Source organism: Seriola dumerili, unplaced genomic scaffold (assembly GCF_002260705.1).
Source record: "Seriola dumerili isolate Sdu_G_001 unplaced genomic scaffold, Sdu_1.0 BDQW01000322.1, whole genome shotgun sequence".
NCBI lineage: Eukaryota > Metazoa > Chordata > Actinopteri > Carangiformes > Carangidae > Seriola > Seriola dumerili.
Window position 1 is genome coordinate 2888773 of NW_019174577.1, and position 22500 is coordinate 2911272.

Genomic DNA, 22500 nt, shown 5'->3' on the forward strand with positions numbered 1-22500 from the left:
ACACGAACACTAAATAACATCAACCCAGCTGTTCAAAAGCACAGCTACAACTCCGCTGATTGTAATTCCTACGTAAGAACCCATCAGACTCTTTTCAGAGTTTGAGTGGCCCAGTCAGTCTAACGAATCACAGTACAGCTCCGGTAAAGGTCTGATTGTACTCACCATGATGTAGTGCCTCTGCATCTCAGTCTTCTCACTGGCCAGCTTCTCACACTCCAGCTTCAGGCTGCACAAGGACGAAAAAGGACAGACACACACACACGCACACACACAGATTAAATGGTTTATTTGCATCCAGTGAAATGAATTAGAATTCCCACAGGACTTAGATATTGCAGAGGTCAAACACAGTTTAAGACTATGTATGGATTCCAAAAAGTTATTTCTAGCCATATGGTCAGGCTACTTATTACTGCTGAAAGTGACACTGAAGAATATCCCCTTCATGGCAGCAGCAGCCAGCAGGGTGTGTCTTGTTCCGTACTACAATTCATCACATCTACTGTACATGTGTGTGGGAGGGTGTCTGATTGTGTACGTCATGTGTACATCAGTATGTATAGAGCTCTGCTACCGTGATGAAGAGGTTCTGACAAAGCACTGCATTCCAGGTGTCATTTCAGCCTTTTCATTGGATTGTGCTTTGGTCTCTGGTCAGGTTCAGGTTTGGTTATTTTCAAATGTACTTTCAAATGTGTTTCAAATGTATTACATTAGTCAATAATTGATGAAATAGAGCACAACCTTTGCAAATGCAAGCTTCTCAAAATCCTCCAGTTCAGGGTATTAAGGGAATGCTTCACTGAGTGTGCATTATTAACATGTATCTGTTCTGGACTGTTTAAACTGTCAAGTTGAGGTGGGAAACTGAGTAACTGAGATTAGCAGACACTTTATCAGGGCAATATTCAGAAAAGGTAAAGCTAAGTCAGATAGTTTTTATTATGATGAAAAGCAATGGTGTTGTGCTGGTAGTTGGCTGCAATTTGCGTGGTTGTACTTGCCTTAATCACACAAGCATTGATAATGAACATGAAAAGATATCTGTTGCTGTCTGCATCTTTGTGTGTGCATCAGTGTGTGTTACTGAGATCTATCAGTCCAATGCCTAGCAGTAAAGTAGTGTTGCTGTATCACAGCAGGCTGTGCAGCATGCCCACCGAAGTGTGAGCAAGAGGCTGGATGTTTTAACCTATGATGGTTTATCTCTCTTAGCCAAGGTCACCTCCGGTCAGCCATATGATAATGTGACCATCAGTGACCTCCACTGCATTATATCCTGTTTGATATGTTGGAAACTATAAACTCAATTATCTACAATTTCAGCTATACTGTAACAAAATGTAATGGCAAGAGCAATTATCAGAAATAATGGGAATTTAAAAATATATGTGTATATATTTGTAATATTTCTTGTTTAATTGTATTTATTATCATAGGGTTACCTGGAAATCTCTGTACTAAAAGAGACACTGAATGGAAAAGGGCACTTGATGTATACTGATAATGAACATGTGGGTAAAAGCAATGATCCTATATTGATTTCACTAATTACTGTAAATGTATATCTATCACAAAAGAAGGTTATTCATAAATTTATGCAAAGAGAAGTGTGTAAAGCTCTGATACAGAATTATGAATGAAAGCCTGCAACTCACTATCAGTCTCCAATACCTTTCACATTCAGTGTTGTAAAGGACAGCACTTGTATGCTGTCATATTATCTTTATTGGTTCATATATTCAAGAATTCAACACCCACTTCTACTGAACTAAATTACAATGTGTTGTTTCTACAATTATCACATTTAGAGTGGAGACTATACTGTACTTGATAAGAAAGAATTTAACAACTGTATGTTGACCACTGACATCTATGAGGTGATTAGAGTTAAAATACAATGTGGATGTCATTGTGTGTATGCATGCATGTTTGTGCATGTGCCACGTGTGTAATGTAATATTGTGTGTGTACCTGTGATACTGAGCCTGGAGGAACTGGAATTCCTCCTTGATACGGTCCAGAGTTTCCAGGACTGTGAACTTGAAAGACTGGCCGGGCTGCAAGGGGACCTACACAGGAAAAGGGAGAGAGAGAAAGAGAGAAAGAAAGGATGAAAACGGATACTGAGGTGCACATGCGTGTGTATGGGCCTGTTCAAACTAAGATGTATGCATTATGTCTACATCACATGTGTGTAGATGCATGTTCACCTGCGTGCGTGTGTGCGTGTGCGTGTGTGTGTGTTTGTGTGTGTGTGTGTGTGTGTACAGGAGTGAGTGTGTCAGAGAGCAAGGTAAGGGGAGAAAAAAGCCAAGATGAAAGTGAGAGGGAAGGTCACTTCCCCTTCCCACACATCATAAACCCTTGTCCTCTCTCTCTCTCTCTGTTCTCCTCCTCCTCTAATGACTCTGCCTCCTTCCCTCCACTGCCCCCATCCTTTCTTCCTCTTCTCTGCCTCTCCCTCGCTTCCACATTAGCATCCTCTCCACTCTGCCAGGTTGTTAATGTATTCCAGCCTACAAAGAGCTGAGAAGGGAGGAAACGTCAAATGAATAACTTATAGGGAATCACGGCACTGTCTCTCACCTGCTAAAAGCTAAAGAAGACCCAACAAAACAAGTACCTCCCAGGGGCCCAACCACCACCCCCAGCTTTCCATGTCTGTCTAAAGCGCATTCGACAGCCGCCCTCCTCCTCCATAATCTTCATGAAGTTTGAGAAACAAGGGCACTGTGGATGTTTTTTGATGCTGTAGCTGTTTATGTTTGGGAATGGGGCTGGAGTAAGCAGAAACGGTTGTGTTTCTTTTTTTTGTAGATTCACACAGGAGATTTTTTTTTTTTTCCTTGCATCCTTCTTCTCCCTTTTGCTCTATATTTGGATTGGCTAATAATCCCTGCACTGTGGGATTCCCGCTGTTAGCCTGAGGAGGATGCAGACTGCCAGGTGTCTCTGCCACTTCTTTACAGCCACTTCTTATCACCTGTCAGTGAGCAGTCTCACCAAGAGCACATTGAGGTTCACTATCCTGCTTGGATCCTACTCCCCCCTGCACAACTGCCCTGACGCTGAGTTGCTAGCACAGAGACAAGGACAACTCATTGACTTCCACCCTGCAAATACTGCCCTCTGTGTTGATGAAGTGTCTGGTCAAGCCCTGAGCATCACAGATGCCTGCAGTGGTGGGCAAATACCCAGTCACCCCTTTTTTTTCCACCCATCTTTTTTTTCCTCCATCAACAAGCAGACAAAACTGAGCTATTTCAACGCTGTTCAAGTTTACTGATGTCATAGTAAAAGGATTTTTGGCTCAAAATTAAGTGTGCTTTGACTATGATTTGGTGCTGACAAACAGCAAAGATGCAAACCTCAGCATTGATATGAGCTAAGATAAAATTCCTCAAATAAGGGATGAGATGTTTTAGTCGGAAAACGGATGTACTTAAGTTTCCTTGCCACTGATGACTGTAGACCCTCAATCTTGCACGTTAAGTTTTTTTTTTGTAATTTAACTACCAGAGGCAGCTATAAATTAATTTATCCATCCCTTTGTTCATCAGTTCACATATCCATCCATCTATCTATTCATCCATCCAAACTCAAGTGCAGTCACTACAGTGCAGCTGGGTGGCTATCGGCCCGCAGCTACGGCTAAAAGATTGGCGGTTTCAGTGGCGGGGCTTCATTAGTCTAGACAAGCACAATTCAATTAGATTTCAATTAGTCCAACGGTGGAGGTCAGAGACGCGGTGGGTTCCCCAGTAATTAATCCGCGGAGCCGAGTTGAGCTGAGCTAAACTGAGCTGAGGCAGTCATAGCGGGGACATCTAGATGGCTGGATGGGCACAACACACACAATCCCTCTGGGTGTGTGTGTGGAAGGGAGTGGTGGAGGGGGAGGGTGGGATAGATGGGGGGGTGTCTGCCAACAGATCCCCACTGACCTTGATTCACACCACACACACACTCAGTGGGGGAGGGAAGGCGGGGGATGAGGGAGGGGTGACAGATAGATAGCGATCTGGCACAGGCAGATACACACACACCCACGAAACCATGAGCGCATTGAAAAGCACACAAACAAACAAACAAACGCTCACACTGGAACATGCAGATTCACACTCTAAACACACACGCAGAACCCACAAACCCACAGTGGGAGTGAGAGTATGGATGGAGGGATGGCTTGACAAATTAAGAAGGCAGAGGAGAGATAGATACTCATCTGACAGACAGAGAGAAGGATGGTCTGAAGGATGGAGGGAGGTATAGACTAGTCTGACATTCTTACAGAGGAATGAAAGAACGAGCAGAGAGACAGATGATGAAAGAGCGGCGTGGCTGCTGACTGAGAGAGATAGCCAACCATTCATCCGCCTGACACCGAGGGGATGGGACGAAGATGAAGAGAGAGAGAGTCATGCTGTCTTTGCTGTAGTCAACACAGCCTAGCTGCTCTACCCTGTGCTCTGTCCATTGGTCTGTGGCAATACTGCTCCCACCATCTGCTATCATGAACACAGACACATACTCATGCGAATGCACACAAACAAAGTGCTGCTGGCAGGTTACATCAGCAGCACTAAGTCATATAACAAAGCCCATATAGTCACAGAGCAGGATTATACAAGAGATCTGCGAGTGACAGCCGTTGGTGTCAACATGGCGACGGCCTCCTCTGTAGTGTGCTGATGACAGAGATTTGAATTTCTTTCTTTCATCTGTTGGACAAAAACTCCAGAATTCCTTTCTTTTAATTTGGCAGTTTCACCTTTGTGAATGAGCTTCATGGACCCTGGAGCAATAAAACTTCTTATGAGCAAAAAGGAAATGAAAAATACAAAAAAACAAAAAAAAATTTTTTTCAAGTTATAAGGACCTCCAGCAAAAGGAGAAATATTCCCAGCCTGTGCTAAGCTCTGACTGTCAGGATAAAGAGACTAGTATGGAAAGCTGGTGTCAAATTAGTCCACGCTCATTAGTGGTAATAAGAGACCTGGTGTCTTGCTCAAGGACACTTTGGCTGGTAAGAGTAAAACTGAGCCATAAGTTATAAGGGGATAAATGTGCATCCTTCTGCAATGTTTACAAAGATGGAGTCATTGGTAAGTCAGGCTATATGTACATCAGAATAAACATTTGTTGTTGGAGTGTGTGTGTGTGTGTGTGTGTTTGGTCTCTCCTGTATTGTGACAGATGGCGGCCCAGACTGTTAGGGGTCCAATAGCACGTCACGAAGGGCCAAAAACAGCCTACCGCCTCCTGTGTTTTTGTGTGTGTGTGTGTGTGTTTTCGTGTGTGTGTGTGTGTGTGTAGTCAGCATAGGGGATCCTGAAACCCAAAACTGATCCTGTTAATCTAGGAGGTGGAGGAGGGGGAGGAAGAGAGGGAAGGGCCACTTGTGCACAAACACACACACACACACACACACACACACACACACACACACATATACACCATGTGGGACAGCAGTCAATCACAATTTGGAGGAGCTGCACGGGCAAGCAGAGAATTAGGAAGGATTATATATAGGGGGAGGGAGGGCGGTTGGGTTGGGGGGGCCGGGGGGTGGGCGGTGGGTGAAGCCTATTTCACTGTATCACATAACAGAACGGAGGTGGGACCCGATGGCCGTAACCACCGTCTGTCAGTGTCTGTCTGTAGGATGACCGGCCTGTCAGTCTGCCTGTCATGAGTCCGACTGTCAGACTTGATTAACTAGCAGTAAAAGTGATGTGATAACGTGCAAGCATGTTTGATAAAATGACAATATCAGCCACAGTGATGACTGCAATCAGTGGCATGAAGAATACAATATTTATTGTATAGAGATTATTTGAAATTATGCTCAAGTATCACATTTAAAAAAAAAAAAAAAAAAAAAAAAAGGTATCCTTACTGATTCTCATTATGTTGTTCACTTTCTGTCTGAATATTAGGTCCGTCTGGCTCTACCTGTCTTTCTGTCACTCTCTTTGTCTGTCTGTCTGTCACATGGAAGTCCTCTGTTCAAGCAGCTGCTTGTTTTTCCACCAGTGGCAGCGGCTGCATGAGAGAGACAGCAACTGTGAAACAGATGCACGTCTGGGAGTGATTGGGAAAGAAATGATTCTATCTGTCTGTTTGTCTTCTCTGTCTATCCGTTTAGCCCCTGGCGCACTTTCTGCCAACACGTGAGTGTTCACACAGTATAAGAAGGCATGCCTATGCATGGATGCATTCATTCAGACAAAACACCCACAAACAAAACATTTTCTCTTCTCTTGTGCTCTCTCTTTTGCTTTTCTGTGTCATTCCTCCCTCTCTTTTCTCTCCTTTCTTTCTTTACCTCTCCGTCTTACCCCCTTTGTTCTTCCTTCATCCTGTGTGTGTCTGAGACAAGCAGAGACACACTAAGAATAGCACATGAAATAATAATTGGCTGGTGAAATATTTAGGCAAAAGTCATATGAATACATGAGAAATACCAAGTGTGGCAGAGGAGTGTCAGTGCCCGTGTGTGTACATGAGCAGCAGTGAACGTCAGCAACAGCTCATAGGTTTGGACTATGTGGAAGAAAGACAAGCAACAGGGAAGAACAGAAATGTAACTTACAACCATGAATTTTTTCCTTTTTCTGTCTGTCCTATGCAGCTTTGCCTGCATTTTGTCACCCCTTTTTTTTTCTTTTTTTTTTGGCAGACCACTCAAAGGTTTTGATAACTTAGAGAGCGCCACCCTGTCAGCTGCCCAACAATAGAAGCTCATTTACAGTTAGTGGCCTTCTCATTGTGCTGAGAACCTGTGAACACTAAGTCACCCTGGCAGCCAGCCAGTCAGTCGTTCAGTTTGAAACTCAATTAACAAGCAACAGTCAGTCATCCTGCTACCAAACCAGCCAGCAAAGCAAAAGTCAGTCAGTCAGTCAGAGAGCTAGTCAGTTAATGCTGCAGCTCACCAGTCAGCCACTAAGCCAGCGGTGGATTACAAATCAGGGAAAGATTGGCAGCCAAAAGAGTCTCTGGACTCCATCCAAGCCTCGCTCTGATCATTTCTTTTAATGACAAAGAAAAGAACACAGAACACAGGATTTGGGGATAGAAAACGGCCTGTTTTTTTTAATCAGAGAGCAGACTTAATCTGGTTGGCTGCTGATGTCTGAGTAGAAGTTGTTGGCTGCTTGTACGATTTTTTGCTTGTTCTGTGGGTCGTCTCACTGCAGTTATATTGTTGTTAGTTGACTTTTTGCCATTTTATGGGGTTGCCTTTGAAATGCAGAATGAAATTAAATGTAAACAAGAAGAGGACAAAGGGAAGGAGGGGAGAATGTCATCTGCAGGAGGTGACAGCAATCCACTGTGCTGTTTACCGTACATGGCTTTCATTATAGCCACAAATGTTGGGGAAAAACAAACTGTCCAACACAGCCAGATGCCAAAAGAAAAAAAAACAAAAAACAGGTCCACTTTGTTCAAAAGCGAATAGCACACAGTCGCACGTCCAAAAAACTCTATACACATCAGCAAGCACATACATAAAGTTTAAGTAGTTAAGCATGTTTTGCCAATGCAACTACAGAATTAACTCAGAAATTCCATCTCATGCACATTAATACGCAAACACTTCAAAACCAACATTTAGACACACAAACACTCTTACAGTGGCTCTGCCCTCATTAATCGAGCAGATGTGATTTCTGTGGCCACATATTTGGTATTAGTTTATTTACTTGGCTGTAAAAATAAAGTGTTACCATACTCATGGCCAAAGGAGAAGGAAGGCCTCTGCATGCACGCACACAGATGATTATACATTTTCCAACAGTTGATCAAACTGTAGCGCACACACACACACAGTCATGCTTGCTTCTTCGGCGTTTCCTTTTCCCTTCAGACAGTTGTTTTATTGTCATAACATACATTTCAAAAGCATAAAGTGACTCAAGGTGTTCGTGGACAGTGTAATAATAATGATCAGAGCAGATGTGATCGATTAGGTATTGTTTTTAAATCCAGTATTGTTGTAACTCTAGAACAACATTCGACACCTTCAGCAACTCAAATGGAGCCAAATCCAACTTTCCCTCTCATTCTCTTTTGCACTATTTTTTTCTCTTTCTTGTACACTTGCTGAATAAACTCCGAGTGATCTTCATCCTCTAGACTACAGCCACCACAACTCCTAGAGATAGGGAAGATTTTGTAGTATACACACACACACATACACACATACAGAGTGACTGCTTTAAGCAACACAGAGCCAAACCTTCCTGGATTCTGCAGCTTTAAGTAAATGTGAGTGTAGAGCAGAAACCTGCATGTGAGAAAAGGTGTGCTGGTTTGTGAAGCTGTTTGCACTTGATGTAAAATACCTGTGTATGTGCATAGGAAAGCTGGTCAGAATCCTGTGTGCTGGCTAACACTTATAGACATCTTTCTTAACCATGAAAACAGACAGTAAATCCTCTCTCTCTCCGTCTCTCTCACACTGGGGTGTGGCAGCCAATCAAGGGCTTGTACATTCACAGCAACAGTCGAGGTTGGACTGGGACGTTATTTATTGCTATTGTTGCTGGCACACAGTGCACACACATGCTCGCACACACACAAACTGCCACCGCTCTCCTTTCCCCTTTTTCTCTCAGATCCAAGCATACACACTTTAGCAGCTGCACGCACACATGCACAAGCACTTTTACAAGAACACAAGGACAGATACAGACACGTACATGGTGCGCACACACACCAGTACATACATATACTTACGCACAGACACTTAACACTTAAGAGCTAATGCACACAAAAAAGAAAACAAACACAAACACCTCAGTCAGAAAAATATGTATGTCCATGTGCTCAATCATTTACACACATCTAACACAACAAACAAGGCAATACGCACTGTTCATACAAAAATGTATACATTCATAATGCACTAAAGAAACAAGGACACATAAAAAGAAATCACACACACACACACACACACACACACACATACATTAAACAAAAAACACACCACACAACTACTAACACACACACACACATATATTCACACAGTTCTGATAACGCCTGCCACTAAAATCCAGTGGAACCAATTACAGCTCCACTCGCCTGGCAAATCAGCCCTCGGTTTTAACCCTTTCCCATCTGCGAGCGAGGAGAACAAAGTCTGACTTCTTCTCTGATAAAAAAATAACGCTCCTCGAGCCTTGGATGTACATTTTATCTATTTATACTGCAGACGCTGTCCTTTCCACCTCCAAAGGGAGTTAAACGGAGCGGCTTTTGAGGCAGCTCTGGACGTCTGAGGCTGACAAGAAGTAGACCATGATGTTCAACTGACACCAGCAAGGACACGTCAAGCCTACTGAGTGAACAGAGTCAAACCTGTTTACTGGGAAATCACCTACGTATTATGATGTGTAGTCATGTATTTACAAAGTACCACCAAACAATTTGCAAGACTAACTATAAAATTGCCAATACCTTACATGACTGCTGACCAGCACAAACAATGCATTTTAATGTTGAACTTCCAACCTTCAAAAGAAGCCTGTAGTTTCAGATCATGCCACAGTGATATGAAAATTTACTTGGAGAAACTTTAAATTTTTCTCCCAATTAATAATCCATTGCTTTTTGATCAAAGCTCTGCTATGACTTGGAGGTAATGCAGTAGCAAGTGAAGAATTATCTGGCATCTGAGATATGAAGATTAGCAGCTGTATGACAACTTTTGGCTTTGGAAAATGGTTAGCAGGAATGTGAAGTATATGACATTTGCAGTGCAAAAACATGCATATTTAAACCACGTGAATTTATATTCAGTAATACAACCAAAATAAAAAAAAGTAACAAATACCTACTATGACAATTTCTCTGAAATATAGGTAATTAAAGTACTTCAACAATGAAAAAGGGCAAGAGGAAATGTATAATCCTGCTGCGGTTGGAGAAGCAGATAGACTGAAAAAATTAGATGAAATGCATATTTTATGACTAACCCTGATCTGAATTTATGGGGACCAACACACACTTGTGCATGCACATGTGTATGTACATTAAAATGTACGCACAGGCACAGACACAGACTCAGTAACCACAAACACATGCAGTCAACACACAGATGCATGCACACACACACACACACACACATCCAACTGCTCTTTGCACCCTCACACCTCTCCACAGATCACATTTCATAGCAGCACCAGAAATAAATATCCACTGGCAGAGGAGGGCTGCAGAGGAAGAAGGAGAGAGAGACAAAAGACAGAGATGGAGAAAAACAGAAGGGAGACAGAAGGAGAGAGAGAGGCTATCGATCGGTTGGAGTTGGCTCAATCTGGGATTGAACTTTATCACAAACGCAGAGCATCACAGCGGGAAACTCTCTGATACGCCTCTAAAGGAGAGAACAGAGGAATGTTCACACTCTATTCTTCCTTTGCATCTCTCATTCATTTTCATTTCTCTTTCCACCCCCGGCAGAGCCTTTTTAAAGAATTCTTTCTCTTTTTTTCCTCTCTCTCAGCTCTTACATCTTTCACTTTCTCCCTTTGTTTTTCACTTCTCTCTTGTTTCTCTCAGCGTCTCTCCTCCAGCGGCTGGCTTATTAGCATTCTCTCTGTACATATAATTGATTCCTCATGCCTTCCTCTTGTGAAAATGTCATTCATAATTCTGTGTGATAGCTAGCTGGCTGGCTTGCTGGCTAGTTGGCTGGCTGGCTGGCTGGCTGGTTGGCTGACTGTGAGGCAAAGTGGCCACTGACCCATTTGTAGCAGATACAAAGAGACTGACAACCAAATGTGATTATAGCAACCGGACCAGGGCCACTGTGAAACGAATGGCCTAAGCCAGACTGAGCCTAAGCTGTCATTCATCCCTCTGTTCTTTAACCTTTATTTTACCCAGGTAGGTAAATTAACAGCAAATTCTCACTACTGATGAAGGGTGAAACTGAAGGAGGGAAGGGAGTTTAAGGAGGTATTAAAGGGCACTCACTTGTGCACTCACAACCTTTCTTAGTGGTAATGGAAATGAATTAAGTGGAATTTAACTCTCAATTAAACGGTCAGTGTGTGTGTGTGTGTGTGTGTGTGTGTGTGTGTGTGTGTGCACAAGCGTTTCATTAGCAACAGAAATGAGCAAATGGGCAGCTGACAGTCGGTCGGACTCTTTAGCACACCTACACACACACACATTAATACCAACACATCTATTCTCACACACATGCTGCCACGCACACAGTCCCACACATATTGTGCATACACACAAAGACAACCAAACACTAATGGGCACACATACATACATACGCAAATGTACACACACAAGCTGAGAAGTGCAGATTCAGTTATATGCCACCTACACAGCTAACCATCAACAAGATTTCAAAGGCATCTGACAGAGAGGGAGGTGGGGTGTGTGTGTGTGTGTGTGTGTGTGTGTACATAACAGGGAATCTCTTAGCCCAAACACCACCAGCATCCCTCCCCTCACGTCTCACTCCTCATGTTACAGTACAGTCCCTATAACTAAACAAGAGACAGGGAAAACAGGGACAGGCTGACAAAGACATGAAGAGACTTAAGCATGAACCAAAAAGCAGGGACACATAAGGAGAAACATGAAGAAGTAAAAAGAGGAAAGGCAGTAGATAAGAGAAGCAGAGAAGTCTGAGGAGACAGAGACCAAAAACAGGACAGAGGTAGATAGCAAATCTGAGACATAAAAAGCGACAGAGAGAGCTTGTACACAAGAGACAGACATGGGGAGAGAATGAGAGACAGACAGAAAAAGAGTGAGACAGACGGGAGAAAGAGACATAAGGAGGTACTTACCGGATGCCTGCCCTGAGGGTACATGATCCCAGGAGAGGAGAGGCTGCCAGTCCGTTTGATGGCCAGGTTAGTCCCCTGGCCCTCCACTCCTCTGCCCTCCACCGGTTACACAGCCACGCACACACACACACACACAAACCCCCAAACACACTCACACTCTCACACACTCAGTAAGTCCGGTCTCTCTCTGCTCCTGAGCTGGGCTGAACACAGCAGTCTTCACTCTTCAAGAGTCTCTCTCCTTATTTTCTCTCTCTCCCTCTCTCTGTCTTCTGAGGAGAATTCCTGTTGACACACAACTGAAGAGCGCTCAATCCCTTGGTTCGTTTATCCAACAATGTCATGATAAAACGGAGCGCCAGACTTTACCTCCTCCTGCTGCTTCTTCTTCTTCTTTTCCCAGTGAAACAAAAGTCTCAGTTTCTCCTCCTTTCTCTCTGTCCCCTCTTCGTCTTCCTCTTAGTGTCTCTCCCTTTTCCTCACCCTGTGATCAGTCAAGGTCCACACGTACTGACATGACACAGAGAATTTCATCCAGGCAGGCTCCCCTCTTCTTCTCCTCCTCCTCCTCCTACTCCTCTCCTCGTGCCCCTTCACCCGGCCGTCCAATGGCGAATCATACAAACGTAAACACACACTCTGCTGCGTCCAAACAGTCTTCTTCTCTGCTTTTTCCTCCTCTTCGCCCTCTCTATGACACACTGAAGCCTCTACGTTGACTGCTGCCGCAGAAAAGAAGAAGGAGAAGAAGGAGAAGAAGATGATGAGGGAGGGAGGGGAGGAGGGAGAGAGAGAGATAGAGAGAGAGAGAGCTTTGTTTTTAATCTAAATGTGGAAAAAAACACGAGAGGAAAGCAGGAAAGAACAGCAGGTCAGTGGAGGATCCAGCGGGCTTTTCAGCAGCAAGCCCTAGACTGTAATATATTGTGCCTGTTGGCTTCAACACAAACATGACAGGCTGCTAAAGCTCCTCTTAAGGTGGAACTGAGTAGATAGAGACACCCAGTCACAGAGAGGGAGAGAGACAGAGAGAGAGGCAGAGGGAGGAGAGAGAGGCAAAGAGAGAGATGGATCCCTTTTCAGTTGTGGTCAGACAGAGAAAGCAATCAGTCATGCACAAAGACTTAGGCTCAAACTGATATGAATCGAGAGTCACACACACAAACGCTCAAACACAACTTCACGCAGTACAAACACACACACACACATACACACACATACACACAGAGTTGCATGTACACACGATAGTTATTTAGACTGATAAGTTTATTACCCAGTTTACACCTTGCATTAAAATGCATCTTGCATGATTGGATAGCTATCCAATCATGCTTAATCGCATATAAATCCAGGTGTAAACACACTCGGGTTGCTGTGAAGGATGCTACTGATCTGACTGCCAAAGCTCCTCCGGAAGTGGTTGCAGAAGCACCGCATCCAGATGTTTGTCAAGTGTAAATGCAGCATCATGTCAAACTACATACTGTAACACATCCACTCCTCACCGCTCTCAAATGTAGTATCATGAGAAGAGCAAATCCGGGTCAAGCAGGTTCAAGTCTACAGAACACGTAACAGGAGACCACTGACAACAAACTGGATACACAGAGCGCAATTATTAGAAGGATTAACAAGAAATCTAGGTCTGTTGATTAAGTAATTCTCACTCAGATTTTGACCTGAATTCGAGTCAGATGAACCAGTAATATTATGTCAGTTGCAATAATGATTCTACTGCCTTAATCTGATTATCATCAAGTACTTAGTATGCATGCTGCTTGCCTGAAGAGATATCATGATAAGACATTTACGCAGTTGCTGTTATATAAGTATGTGCAATGTGGCTACAGTTGATCACACTATCTGGATACAAGTCACACGTGCTAGGGAAACAAACCTATGCGCTCATACAGAAGTGTAGAAGATATTTTATCTGATATTATTATGCAGATCTACAATGACGTAGCGGGCAAACCAAGTGCCTTGTTCAGGAACACTGACAGATGCCTGTTGTTGAGAATCAAAACTGTTAATACAGAACAATCCCTCTCTCAACATTAGACACAATTCAACATACATGTCCCAAACATAAGAGATACTTCCTCATATACTGACGCAGCTGATAAAAATATGCCAAAAAAATTAATTTGTGATACCACAGTATAAGCATACATTGTTTTTCTTGCTGCTCTCTATTTCTAGATGATATGACAGTACTTATTTAACCTTACATACTATCCATGATCTTTACACCATGTGTACTTAGGTGATCTTTTGAGGGGAAAAAAACAATCAATCATTTTACCTTTCTGTTAACAGCAACAGTGGCTTATTTGGAATAAACAGAAGATCTGGGCAGCTGCCAAATTTTTTTTTTTTTTTTTTTTTTTTTTAAATCAACAGAACCTGCATGAACTACAGAAACTCCAAGAAAATGCACCTTATAGTAGGAGCCACATACTGTGAAATGACATCTGGCAAAACTGCAGTGCAAAAACACCACAGCAGCGTCCACTTACCGCCAAAGATGTCATCAAAATCAATATGTCGAGTATCTGGAGGATTACCACTGTAACACCCCACAAATATTCCCGCTACAGAAAGATAAAAATGTCTGCCTGCCTACTTTTGACTGCTGGCTCCAGTGCACATGTTATTTACAGGACTGCCCAGAATGGACCAGGACCAACTAAGACCTGGTATTTAAAGCCTTTCCATGTACAGTACACCAGTCTGGTCTGGCCGTCTTTTGGCGCTGTCTATAATGAGTTTATCCAGGGCAGCTCTGCCTTTGAACTTGATCAAACAGCCATTAATCCGACACTGTAGAATCGGACACAGTCAGTCTTGGCATCCGTGGAGGGTTTCCAGTAAGACAGAAACTGCATTTGATAACAAGCGGGTTAGCCAGAGGGCAGCCCCAAAGCCTCAATTAAGGTCACATACAGACACCCTATTATCCAATGCAGTCTATAACCACACACTATAGATCCCTTTGAGGAAACCTAATGCGGTCTTATATTAACCTCCATTAAAACTCTGCAAAGTTTGTTTGAATGTGCACTGTGGCTAATTTTACAAATTTTCCCCCGGTATCTAATCTGATGGTGAGTAACCATTGTGCCATTTAGAGAAATAAATTATGTATGTAAACATTTGTCTTTAGACATATATTTTTGTATCATCTTGAGGTTGTGATAACAGTGATGAAGGCCTTGTATTACAGCACGAAATCGCTGATAATAAACAGGTGGTCTAAACCAGCAAGCAGGACTATAAAGAGTCAGGTTCTGTAAAAATACACATTCGTTTGCATGTGGAGGCGCATTAAGAAGGTTAAGTGTTGATTTTTTTCCAGGTTTTTTTTTTTTTAAATAATCTATTAATTAGTTGTTTAATTAAAATTAAAAGCATTTGTAAGTTAATTAATATTAAACAATGAGTAAAAATGAAACAGGTAATAAAAGGATCATGGTATTTGTTAATTAATACTTCATCATTCTGACTTAAATTGATTTGGAAAATGTCTTGAACATTCTTTTTTTTTATTACATTTACTACTCTACTGTTTTCACACTATTTCATATGCACTGTACCTTAAAGAAGTCTGTTTAATCTAAACCAAGACAAATGCTACTACTTTTAAAAGAAGCTATCATCCACCACAGGTCATAACAGACCAAATGAAACTGTACTATCAAAACATCTGAGTTTATTTAATAGAACAATGTTGTGTTTTAGTACTTGTGAATTAGAATTTTCACTTGAAAGAGAATTAATGTGCCCATTGCAACCTTTTAAAACATGTTTTTGTGTAAAATGCTATAGTGTCAGTTTGCTGACTTTATGACTCTACTTGTTCTACTGTTACACTACATCTTGACATGTCACAGACATATATCAATAATTTTATCATCCAAGTTAAACAACAAGTAAACACCACTTGCCTCACCAGGAGACATGTTCCTTACGATCACATATGACTCACTATTATTCAAGTCACCTTTTGATGGTGTCTATAAAGCAACTCCTAGACAAAAAAGAATTTAATGTACCATTATCCTATAATTGCAAATTGCCTTTTGATTTTTCAAATGCTATTTAGTGTCCCTTTAAAGACAGCTTTGAAACAGATGCAGTCAATATAGTACCACACTAAAAAGCATGAATAAGTAAATCTACTAGAATGGCACTCAGTAAAGCTCATACCTCCACCAAGGCTAAACAATCCTACACGTCCACATTATTATTTGAGCCCTCACCAAATTGTACAATCTCACAAGTCAATACCGTAAATATGCCTGATATTTTACATCAAGATCCATAAAGTGAACGAAAGGATAAAAAGTGATGAAAAAAAAATAATTCCTGGGTACGCCCCTTTAACTGGATCAGCACCATGCTCCATCCCTCCACCAAATTCGGTGCAAACCGGTTGAGTACTTTTTGCGTAATCCTGCTGACAAACAAATGAAAAAATAAGATTTAAAAACATAACCTCCTTGTCAGAGGTAATGAATAACACACAGGGTAGTAGAGTAGCCATCTCCCACTGTGAATCCTCCTTAACTTGAGCCTTGCAGCCTTCCCACACTTCATATCCGACATATCAAGTATGAAGTCAGAAGGCAACAGCTGCCAAAAGTGTGCAAAAACAGTACCACCACCTGGCTAAAATTTCCACTTGTAAAGATTCATCCATTCACATCATCCATATTCAAACAGTTTATCCTGTTTCCAGGGTCTCACAGGGCTGGAGCCTACCCCAGCACAAACTGGCGGAGAGGCAGACCCTGAACAGGTCACCAGAGGACCCTCATGCCAAGAAGCAATGCAGAGTTTCTAAGTTAGCTGACCTGCCTGTCTACAGACAGACAGTGTAAAAGATTCCCAGATTATAAATCCTTTCCATTTTTGACACTCTAAAAATCTTTCTGTAAATACTTTCTCTTTGTCTCCCTCTCCTCCTCTGTCTTACTCTTCTTCCCACCTGCCTTCTCTTTCAGCTTCCTCTTTCAAGACACATACTGTCATTCAATGGTAGAGGACCCTCACAACCCCCACCCACTCTACCACATCCAACACCACCATTCCCCATGTAGCCCATTGTACTAATCAGCATTATCTAATTGTCTAGAATGGATTATGCAGGTAATTATTCCCCCGACTCCTCACACTCGGTTTCAGAGAGACAGATGGGCAGGCATACAAACACACAGAGACAGGCACAGACATCAACGCAGCTCAGAAGTGACATACGTTCAAAGCTTGCAGTGGTATTTACCACTACCACTTGTAATACTTCCTTGATCTATAGCATGTTTCCACAGTAACACAGTATGTGGTTAGCAGATTTGTCATGTGGCACCAGCCCAAGCTGACAATGAGAATACCAACCAACTTCATCACTTCAGGATATAATGTGTTCACTATCACATTACCTGGTCATTCAAATATGCTTTCATTTACATTTCATTTGTCATACCAACAACAACAAAGTGAAGTCACTGCATGCACAACACTGGATGCTCCATCATCACTGGTTTAGTTAGAAGGTGCAAAACAAAACAGATTTCAGCAGTGAAGTTTAAGGCACTATTTTGAATTGGAAACATTATAGTGAAAATTTGAAGGTTTCATAGGTTCCAACAACAAAACAATAACACATATAATCAAAGTAAGCTCACCATCAGAGGATTTCAGTGTGAATGTTTTCAACGCAATCAAAAGAAACACAGCTGAGAAATGGTTATTTGCCAGTTTCCAACCTCTTTTTCCCCCAAGAGATGCTGAAAATTAGCGAACAAACTGCAGCTTCTCTACATATTTTGAAGGCAATGTTAAAGACTACATTTGACTGACCTCTGCCTTGGTAAAACATGAGGAAAAGCAAGGACACAAGCTGAGGTGATCCACAGAGGAGTGTCAGCACCCACCAAGTCATGGTCAGCATCTAAAACACAGAGGAGCAGAATGGACTGAAAGCACAGGTCGAGTAAAGACAAAATTAATGAATTAAAATGACTGTTTATTGCACTGGTGGTCCAATTCCTTCACTGTTAGTTATGTACAGTTATATCTTGAGATACTGCAGTATTACAGAGTATAACAAGAAAAAAAAAAGAACTGTGACTGTAGAATCAGAGTCTGAATCGCTTTATTCGCCAAATGTGACAAATGTGACAAATGTGAATATGACTTGGTCAAAGAGGGCAGGAACAAGTAAAAACACACAATTAAACAAATAACACATAAAAATTTAAGTTAAAATAAGAGGAGCACTGATATACCGTGGCTGCCAGCAAGGAAGGCGACGCCATTTTGGCCTTCCATCATGGCTGGGTGTTACTTTACATTAAAACTGGCGACCCTTGCTTGACCTAACGTCATGATCATTTAGTTAATTTGAACAACCAATCTCAACAAAAACTCACAACAAAACACTGCAATATTCAGTCGCTCGCCTCGTGCTACCTAGCCGACTTTTAAGCAAGTTTATACACGAAGAAAACAAGAAAAACAAAAGCGATAAAGGCATTTTCACAGACAGTCAGTCAGAGCAGCACCATTTTCGAATCAGTTTGAACTTGCACCTAAAATAACGGTGTTTGGAGACGATGTAACTTACATTAAGACCAGGTCACCTGTCAGTTAGGTAACTACGCGTGTCTGGTGCTCTTCACATCAACAACAAGCTCTAAAGGCGAGGGAAACTCAAGTTTCATGCTTAAACATCTCAATTTAGACTGTAGAGGAACATGTCCTCAACTCTTCGGTTCCACCTTAAAAGCTCTTCCTCGTCTGAGAGCTCTCTGTGCGCTCTGATTGGACAAAAGGATGGCTGGTTCTATCCAACCCTCGTCAAGGGACCCCACGTTGGGTCATGATGTCATGAGGCAATCAGGCCAATCGCGAGCCGACCCGGCCGCTGAATGGGTGTGGGCGGCGGCGGAGAGGGGGCAGAGGGGAGCCGAGGAGTCTGTGGGGATTGTGGGCATTGAAGTTCCAATTATTCTGCACACGCACATGCACACGCACGCACGCACGCACGCTGTCAGTCACGCTACATAAATGCTCAGTAAATTCCACCGTTAATTTCAATCCCGCTATTTTTACTGCGTGCACACACGCGCGCGCGCGCGCACACACACACACACACAGAGTGGGTAAACACCTCACTTGTGAATGAAGTCCGGTCTGAAATTAAAGACTCCTAGTGCTAGTTTTCTTTATTCTTCTTCAAACACTGAAAAAAAATCAAAATAAGTAAATGGGTGGTCTTCACATGCCAACATTGAAATAATGAGACATATGGAAGAACATAAATCTTAACCTACAGGGATACAAGAAGTCAGCTGTGACATACAACCTGCAGTCTGTGTTTCCTACTTTGAAATACTGCAACCAGATTAAGATTTAGATCTTTCTTTTTTTCTTTCTTTCTTTCTATAGATTCAAATATACAAATACAAATTATACAGATACTGAGACATCAGAAACACACAAACAAGTGGTTGTTTAGATTATGTAGTTATACACATAATTGCTGCCTATATTCCCCTATTTCTCTGTTTTCCTATATGTAACACACATATACAAAAACCCTGTCTCTGAGTTTTTTCCTTGTTGCAAGCATCTCATTTCAGAGTGATAATGCGATATTTGGTGTGTCTCGACACGCTTTGCCATCATAGCTCCTTTCACAGACCACATTTTATAACACTACTGCATAGTAAAAATACAAACCTGCTGACTCCCATTTTACTCGCTGTCTTGTCTTTACTTGTGCAGAAGGCTGACGTAAAGCTTTATGGACGGGGTACATGCATTTTTCTCTCAGATGGGTTACTGTCATATTTATGAACAAATGGCAGTGGAATGTAATATGCATGGTGGGGAGGGAGGTACTGACTGTATCTGCTTATTAGAGGAAACATCAACAGTGAGATCATCTCAGACTGGGTTAATGCACACATTAATATAATAATTGTAATTTTCTGTATACCTACTCCAATACAGCCTACCTCACCCAAAGTGCATATTCTGCACTCAGTGATTTTGAGTGGCCCTTGATGATGGTGATAGTGAGCCAAAGTGTTTTTGACCTGAGAAGAAGTGAGTTGTTCGCTGTGCTCACACCACATGCATGGCTGCGTTACCTACACAGTCTTCTGTTGATGGAGAAACTGGTATCTCTGCTTCTTGTGCAGTAGGTTTATCCAAGATTGTTGTCTGGAAACAATCAGTTGCTCTTTGGCTGCAAAACTCCACTGCCACCAAAACCTGACATTTACCATTGTTGTTTTTCTCCATTATTAGAATCAATCAAGCCTTTAATGCCTGCACACTGAAACTGCCCTCTTCGCTAATTTGAAAAGACCAGCAGAAGATTAATGAGCAAATCAACCAGGATACTTCCACAGAAACCTCAAAAATGATCTATTTGGGATTTATTTTTATGTAGTTTGATTGCGCAGAGTGATATCAGCTAGATAAAACATATATTTTATGTTATATTATATTGTGATGTGTTCTGATAAGTAACTTTTCCAGTATTTATGTTAAAAAAATTATACTTTTCAATTCACTTCTATTTTCTCCTGCCTTGTTCTATTCTGTTCTTGTGTTAAAATTCATACTTGACATTGGAAATAGTTTAACCAAACAAAAAAAATCTCACATCAAGGTCAGTTTACTAGCTCATTCTGTATAGTTTTCAACCACATGTCACATCTTTTCTCAGCTGTAATGGCGATGGATCAGTTTCCATCTCCGATCGATTGTGAAGGGGTCAAAGGAGAGTTGAAGGTGATTCACATCACACATCACTGAGGAAGGTGGGAAAATCCAGTAAGTGGTCATTGACTTATTTGTCAAAATATTCTGTTCTTCTATCTTTTACTTTGTTCTGTTCTGTTCTATATAAGAATATGTGAGTGAAATGGATGAGGACAGAACTCCATCACAAACTGACCTCCTCTCTTACACACACACACACACACACACACACACACACACACACACACACACACACACACACACACACACACACACACACCCTACAGATTGTAAATGATCTGCAGATCTGCACTGACTAATCCATGCAGTAATAGGAAACAGCAGAGGGAGAAACCATATCCCTATGATGTGGGACTCTGGATAAACTCTGTGCTGGTTTGACTGGATAAATAGAGGCCTATTCACACATCAGCAAACACAAACACACACAAACAGAGAAACACAACTGTACACACACACACACACACACACACACACACACACACACACACACACACACACACACACACACACACACACACCCAGGCAGACACACACACGGGGCGAATAAAACTGCCGTGTGTGTGTGTACCTGCACTGTGTTACAGGTCCCTGAACGCCTGCAAACACATGTGATCTCCTGACCTTGTAGTGCAAACATTTGGCTATACTGTATATGGATATGTGTGTATGTGTGTGTGTGTGTGTGTGTGTTTGTGTCTGTCTGCTTGTACATGCATTGACGTGTCTGGGTGTGACTGTGTATGTTTTTGCAAGATCAGTGTGACTTCCTGGTTTTGCGTCTAGTGGGTCTATATGAGTGGGACATGTGCAGTAACACTTTGTGCCGTAATTAGCTCCATCCAACTTATTTCCTGTTCCTGGCTGCAGGAAAGAACTGTGTCAACTGTGTGTGTGGGGGTGCAGCAACGTACTGTATTTCTGTGTTGGCTCTGTATTCAGGGACATTGGATTTGAAATGAAACTATGAGGCTGAAGTGCTGACTTTCAGCTTCATGGTTATGCATGGTTGGTTGGATTAAGCAGCAGGACAATGATTGCAGACACAAAACCAAAACAACCAAGGAGTTCTAAATAGACTTGATTGACCAAGGCAGTCACCTGACCCCAGTCCATCTGATTCGGTTTTGCACTCAACCCTGTTGCCAGAAGAATGTTGATGTTGGAAGCTTCTGCAAAATCCTGGATTACCATCAATTACAATATTGTTTACACCCAAAATATTCTCTCATTCAGTAACAATTGTAATGGTTAAGGTATAAGGGAAATATTCTAGTTATGGAAAATACAATATGGTTAGGGTTAGGCAACTAAAACACTAGGTTAAAAGCTTTGGATTCATGGTTACAGTCACAAGGCAAACCTCAGTTTACTGCATAAAAGTCAGACATGCTGCACACCCACCCACCACCTGGAACACCACAAGCTTACTGTCCACCTCGCTACTTCCTTCGAGGCACTGAACGCTGCATGATTGTCCCACACAGACATAATTCCTCGGGATACTGGGCTGGTTGCACTTGCTGAAGACCAGACTGTGGGAAAAAATGAAACAGACAAGAAATGACAGAGGCTCAACAGACTTATACTTTAAATCTCCACCTTTATTTTGACAGTGATAGTGGATACAGGCAGGAAACGCATCAGAGCGAGAGGGGACATGTAGCAAATGGCCCGGGCTGGATTTGAAGGACTCAACCTAAATGGTACGTGATTAACCGGGTGAGGCACCAGTGTACAACCTAAAATCAGGAAAATAAAAAAATTCTATAAAAATGACAAACATTCCTTGACTGTTCATCTCACACTCAAATTAAAGCTGAACTCCTGGATAAAAAGTGGTTGGTTACTATTCCAGTGAAAACGTGTTACA

At 42.0% G+C, this 22500-nt stretch overlaps 1 protein-coding gene across 2 annotated transcripts in view; it reads right to left on the bottom strand.

Annotated features, from left to right (window-relative positions):
• LOC111232080 (transducin-like enhancer protein 4) overlaps nucleotides 1-12630 on the bottom strand; it is an 82412-nt gene extending 69782 nt beyond the window's left edge. For both annotated transcript variants that reach the window (XM_022759434.1, XM_022759433.1), the window contains exons 1-3: nucleotides 11829-12630; nucleotides 1978-2075; nucleotides 166-229 (exon numbers count right to left, since the gene is read on the bottom strand). In XM_022759434.1, the coding sequence (XP_022615155.1) occupies nucleotides 166-229; nucleotides 1978-2075; nucleotides 11829-11852 (186 nt within the window). In that variant the 5' untranslated portion in view covers nucleotides 11853-12630. The remainder of the gene's footprint in view (nucleotides 1-165; nucleotides 230-1977; nucleotides 2076-11828) is intronic.
• Between the last annotated feature and the right edge of the window lie 9870 nt (nucleotides 12631-22500).